This window comes from Convolutriloba macropyga, chromosome 12 (genome assembly GCF_964194025.1).
Source record: "Convolutriloba macropyga chromosome 12, txConMacr16.3, whole genome shotgun sequence".
In the NCBI taxonomy this organism is placed as follows: Eukaryota; Metazoa; Xenacoelomorpha; order Acoela; family Convolutidae; genus Convolutriloba; species Convolutriloba macropyga.
The window spans coordinates 41,257,338-41,263,075 of NC_134479.1; the positions used below are offsets into that span (position 1 = coordinate 41,257,338).

General features: G+C 36.1%; 1 protein-coding gene across 1 annotated transcript; it reads left to right on the top strand.

Annotated features, from left to right (window-relative positions):
• Positions 1 to 525: 525 nt before the first annotated feature.
• LOC142351103 (serine beta-lactamase-like protein LACTB, mitochondrial) lies at positions 526 to 5,055 on the top strand. Its single transcript, XM_075403191.1, has 4 exons — positions 526 to 1,037; positions 1,402 to 1,795; positions 2,263 to 2,754; positions 3,863 to 5,055. The coding sequence occupies exons 1-4, from the start codon at positions 540 to 542 to the stop codon at positions 4,051 to 4,053; spliced, it is 1,575 nt and encodes a 524-aa protein (XP_075259306.1). The 5' UTR covers positions 526 to 539; the 3' UTR covers positions 4,054 to 5,055.
• The last annotated feature ends 683 nt before the right edge of the window (positions 5,056 to 5,738 follow it).

The following is a 5,738-nucleotide window of genomic DNA, read 5'->3' on the forward strand; positions in this document are numbered from 1 at the left end:
GGGAGCAATCCCCTCGGCTTATGCCGAAAAGTCACAACAACAACATAGACAAATAGGAGCCTTTAAACCCTATTTTTACCTACTAGAAGGAACAGTCACAATTGTAAGATTAATTAATTTAACCTTTAAGTGCATGTGAACATCTAACCTTAGGGTTATGATCTGTACAATTTGCATGTTTCAACAAAAAAAAAGAAAACAAAAACGTGTCTCCGTTTGGGTAACCCAGTGACTTTGTGCGTAAATTTTTCTTGAGTAAGCATCCATTTTCACCATAACGGTCCTGCCGGCTCTGGGATTATTTTTTGGATCTATTCTGTTTTGACCCCCTAGCTTAGTGGGTCTGTATCTGTTTCGCTACCAGACGCACGTGCTATTTTTTACTTAGTAACGTGCTATATAACAACATATAATTTGTAACGGGGGGGGGGGGCAAAACCGAATAGATCTAATATGTACCCGGTCTGTGTTTCTTTTCAAGGAACCCAATCGTTTGAGGCTATGCGATATATGACCGCTAAACTTGGGGGGGGGATATCATGAAAGCACAATTATTCCTTTTTATTACCGTCACATTGATTTTTGAAGAAAGTTTGGGCCCAAATATTCCACCTACTGGGGAAAAATTTTGCTTCAAGAAGCTTTTTCAGACCAGGTGCTTCTATGAGAAAAAAATGATCGGCAAGCAAACGTATTCAAGGCAACTTTTCCAGAGAGCGACAAGATTTATCTCCGCTTATAAACAATTTTATCAGCGGTCTTCTAGTATTAGCCATCGTATAAAAGGGTTTCACATCATAACGCCTGGTATCGCAGGCGCAGCTTTAGCTTTGATGGGACTGTATCAATTGTCGCCTTGGAGAAAAAAGTCAGTTCATGCTGAAACAGATAGAAATTCGATAGAAAGAATGGAAAATTTACCGAAAATGAGTAGCAAATGCGATAAAAAGCGGCTTTTTAAGGAGTACGAACAAAATATAAGAAGGACGATTGAACTTTACCGGGTGACAAACGCAATTCCTGGAATTATTTGCCGGGTGAGTTCCGAATATGCTATGAGTCTAAGAGTTTAAGAATTGTTTTGAGCTTTTGAGTTTGTTCACGTACCCGTTATAAACGAAGTTAAAGGTTTGAATATTTTATGGTAATGAATATTTGAGATATGATTTAATTGCTCTCAAACAAAGTTTTGTGGCAAACATTTGGACCCTGTTAGTTTTTCACGCGATTTTTTGCTTGGTTTTTTACCTAGCCGATTTGGGGTTTTCTCACAAACGGAATATTTTGATAATTTGGGCAATTTTGATAGACCCCTCTCGAGCTTTTTGCCCGTTCCGTTGCGACACTCGTTATCTGCCAATTATTAATGAAAGAGTGATGACAAATTTTTTCTCTGAGTAGGTGCAAATAGGGACTCAACCCGTGTTTGAGAAAGGATTCGGCTACTGTAACGTAGAGCAGCTTTTGTCATGTGACCCTACACAGTCAGTATTCAGAGTGGCAAGCATCAGTAAGCTTATAACGGGTGTGCTCACAATCAAACTAGCCAGCGAGGGCAAAATAGATTTAGACGGCAGTATTTACAAGCATCTGAAAGACTTCCCGAAGAAACGAATCGATGGACGGGAGGTAGACATTACTATTAGGCAGTTGTTGAATCACACATCTGGAATCAGAGATTATCTGCCGGTCGGCTCTACACTCACTGGTGAAGAAAGAACTGCTGAAATTGCGAAGAATTCGCAGAGAAATGACGAATTCGTATCTTTAAGTGAATCCATCAAATTTTTCAAAGGTCGGTTTAAAGAACGTGCAAGTATACCAAAGAGAATCAAATATGTTTCTGATCATCCAACTTGGACAGTATTGTATGTCGTTGGTTTGATAGAAAGTTGAGAAACTATGTGATTTTGATATTGAGAAACTTTGAATGAACAGTGAACTTAAACAGTTAGCTAATAAAAGTATGAAATAAAAAGTTCATTAAATTAGCGGAACAAGTAAATAACCATCATTGATTTTGAATAGGTCCGAAATATTTTGAGCGGGAAGAATTCCTGGCATCCGTTCTGTACTTCACTTACTCGTTATTAGGTTTCCATTTTAGCCTATTGAAAAGGGAATTATTATACAAAGAAAAACATTAACCATTTGAGCCTGATGAAATTGTATCTATCAAAGTTGGTTGAAATGATTAGAGATGTATTGAACCATTTCTTAATAATTTCGATTACTTTCACCCCTTGCATTTCATTGCTTCAGACGATGACCTTCTCCATAAACCAGGCTCCAAGTTTCTCTACTCAACGTATGCCGTTGTCCTTCTGAGTGCGGTTCTGGAAAAAGTAATTGACAAGCCTTTCCACGAGTATATTCATGACTTTGTGCGTCAATTGGGCATGAACCATACGATGCCTGAGCCAACTCCCAAGTCACGAGAGATTGTTCTCAACAGATTGCCGTGCTACTTGTTCAATACTAAAACTGTGTCTTTGACTTTAGCGCCAGAAATTACCATAATGCATAAAACTGCCGGCGGTGGCATGCTGTCGACTTTATCCGATCTTTGCCGATTGGGTACCTTATTAGCTGATCAGTTTGCGGGGACAAAAAAAATGTCAGGTGTGAAGGAGGAAGTTTTCGATCAGATTTTGAGACCACCTAAGGGTAAAGAGGTTCCAGTGCCTGGGCGCCCAAATGTGAAGTACTCTCTTGGGTTTGGAGTCTACGAAGAGGATCCCAGTTTTCCCGCAGGTGAGGCCTGTTTCTCAAACACTAATATCTTTGAACAAAATATTTGTTTTCATTGGCAAATGTGAGCAAATTGATGCCCGTTTTACATTTGTCTTGGTAACGAGACTATTACAGTTAATATTCTAAACATCAGATTAGAACCCCCCCCCCCCCCCCCCAGTTTTATGAAGTAAAAATTTTTGAGGCAATATTGCTCTAACTCAAAATCACATTTTGAAAACAATTTTCTTTACGCTAGTGGTCTTGCGTGCATATGAAGTTCAGATAATATGCAATAATAATTAACTAGCTACCCCAATGTAAACTTGATGAACTCCATCCAATTTTTACAGTAGAAAAAGTTGTCAAGAGATCAAAATTTATTCGCATCTTTCTCTCTCTCTCTCTCTCTCTCTCTCTCTCTCTCTCTCTCTCTCTCTCTCTCTCTCTCTCTCTCTCTCTCTCTCTCTCTCTCTCTCTCTGATGTTAAACACAAGTCCAAACATAGCCATAGTTGAACTAACCTGAAAATGTATCACATGTTGTGGCAACTTTCATTTTACTGTGAATTTTGGATGAAGTTCAACTTTACTTCGGGGTTTATGCTAAGTTATCATAGCAAACTATCTGAATTTCATATGTAGACAAGACCACTTCTTTTGGTGAATAATGGCATAAATTTTGTTTTCTAAATTTGATTTCAGGTTGAAAAATTATTGTCTCAAAATTTTAATTTTTACTTCGTAAAACTAGGGGGTGCTAACTTACTTTTGATGATAAGTATATATATATATAGCTTCACGCAATTAATATACACATTATAAGGATTTTAAATATGTATATTATATTACCATAATATGCTTACTAATTAATGGATCCAAATCTGTTGATAATATATGGGCGGCGCATTTTATGCCATTTAAATTGCCAAAAAAGAGTTGAACTCTATAGGATGCTTTTGCATATATTAGCCATACTCTTGTCCAAGTTCTTTCAACCAACTTTCTTCTAGTTAGGCTAAATTTATTAAATTCATATTAGGTGTAAGTTCTCAAATAGAATTGTAAGCAACTGTTATAGTGTTGCATTTGTAAAGTAGTATTAACTTTTACAGGTTTTACATTTTTAGGTACAGTAATGGTGGGTCACAGTGGAGCCACTACAGGTATGTGTTCATACCTTTTAATCTGTGCACCCAAGGGAGACTGGAGTACACCTATCATAGTGACAATCGCTGCTAACATGGACAACAAAGTTACCTACCTTCTTGTGAAACACATCGTTCGTGAAACTATCAATCTAATGGAGGATCAAAAATAGCTCCTCGAACCTATTTGACAATCTCAAAACGCTCTAACTCCTCTTTATGTTGCTATATTGTTGTCATATCAAAATTTGTAGCAAAACTTTAAATCTGATTATTATCACCAGCATCATAAAAAGTGATAATGATATAGTGTATATGTTATTATGATGGAGCAGCTCGCCGAGATCAATTCTGCCTTTTGATAAAACTCAATAGCTCTAAACTGTCGATTAACATTTTCTAAATTTGTTTACTGGTTAATAGCCGCACAGCGATAGCTGGGGCTATCATTGGCCTTCTCTTGGTTTTTTTTACAATTCAAAGAATTTGAATTGTATTGGGGCGCTGTCTTTTTCTTAGGACTCGAAGAGGAGTATTGGAGAAGTCCTTTTTTTAAATCAATTTTGTTGGAGTGATTTTTGAAGCGGGAAATGAAACGCGTGAAAAAATTTGGAGTGATTTTGGCGATGAACAAAAGTGAAGAGCGGAGCGAAAAGAGTGGTTTTTGTTCATACCGCTGTTTTTGAGAGAGCGAGAAATTGATGTGTGAAAAAATTTTCTCTAAGCGAGCGAAATTTTTTTGTTCACGTGCGGCATTTTAAAGCAGGTTTTTTTTTCATTTATTTTGGTTAAGACGTTTCGTTATGATTTTGTTTTAATTTCAAGCTGGTTTCGGTAGTATTTTGAAGGTTTTTGGAAATTCATGTGAATTTTATGATAATTCAGAGGTTTTTTTTGTATTTTGCTGATTTTCGGGCTAATTTTTGCGTTTTTTTGACGATTATTTTGTTTTACTGGCTCAAATGGGTATTGAAGAAACCCCTTCTACTTGAGCAAATTTGTGATAACAATTGGTTACAGTTTTGTGGGTAAGAATCATTTTTTTGTTGAGAAATATGACAAAAAATGGCGAAAATTGGAACTATTTTTCGTAATCTTTTGCCGTTTTTCGTTTTTTTTATCTGTTTTTAGCTAAGTTTCTTAGCCTATTATGACCTGCCTTTTGTTTTGCGACCATCTGGATACCCTATTTGCTGATGGGATTTTTTTCTATGGATTTATACGCTTTTGAAATTTTAAAGAATTTGATAACTTTTTCCAGTTTTTCAGTGAAAGTTGTTTTTTAAGAGCTTTCTTTTCATAATTTAGCCTAAAGTATTTTTTTCAAAATTCACCTCAGTGGTTTTAGTAAGTACTAGTTGTTTTCTTGAATTTAATTTGGTAGAGATAGTTTTTTCGGGATCTCAATTTATAACAAAATTTGATCAGATTTTTTATCACATTTTAACAGATTTGATTTTGTTTTTACTTTTTTGTTTCATGACTTTGTTTCAAGATGATCATAAATTAGTGAAGGCACGTTTTGTTTGATGAGTAATTGGATGGCGTTTAAATAGATTTTCACTTCGAGTCGTTTCCGGAGTTCTTCCGGCTATGTTTTTTTTTAAGATCTGTTCACACATTTTAATGATTTTTGAAGTCAAATTGGAGTAGTGATTTTGGTCACGCCGAAACAGGAAATGGAGCGAAAAAGCGAGTGGTTTTGCGGCGTGAATTTTTTTCGCTCTAATTTTAAAGTACAGTGATAAAACGGTCTTTGAACAAAAATTGGGTTTCTCGGTAGTGGTTTTTTGTTCACATGCGGCAATTTCACTCTGATTTTTTCTGTTTTTCTCGATTTTTTGGATCGGATTTTTTT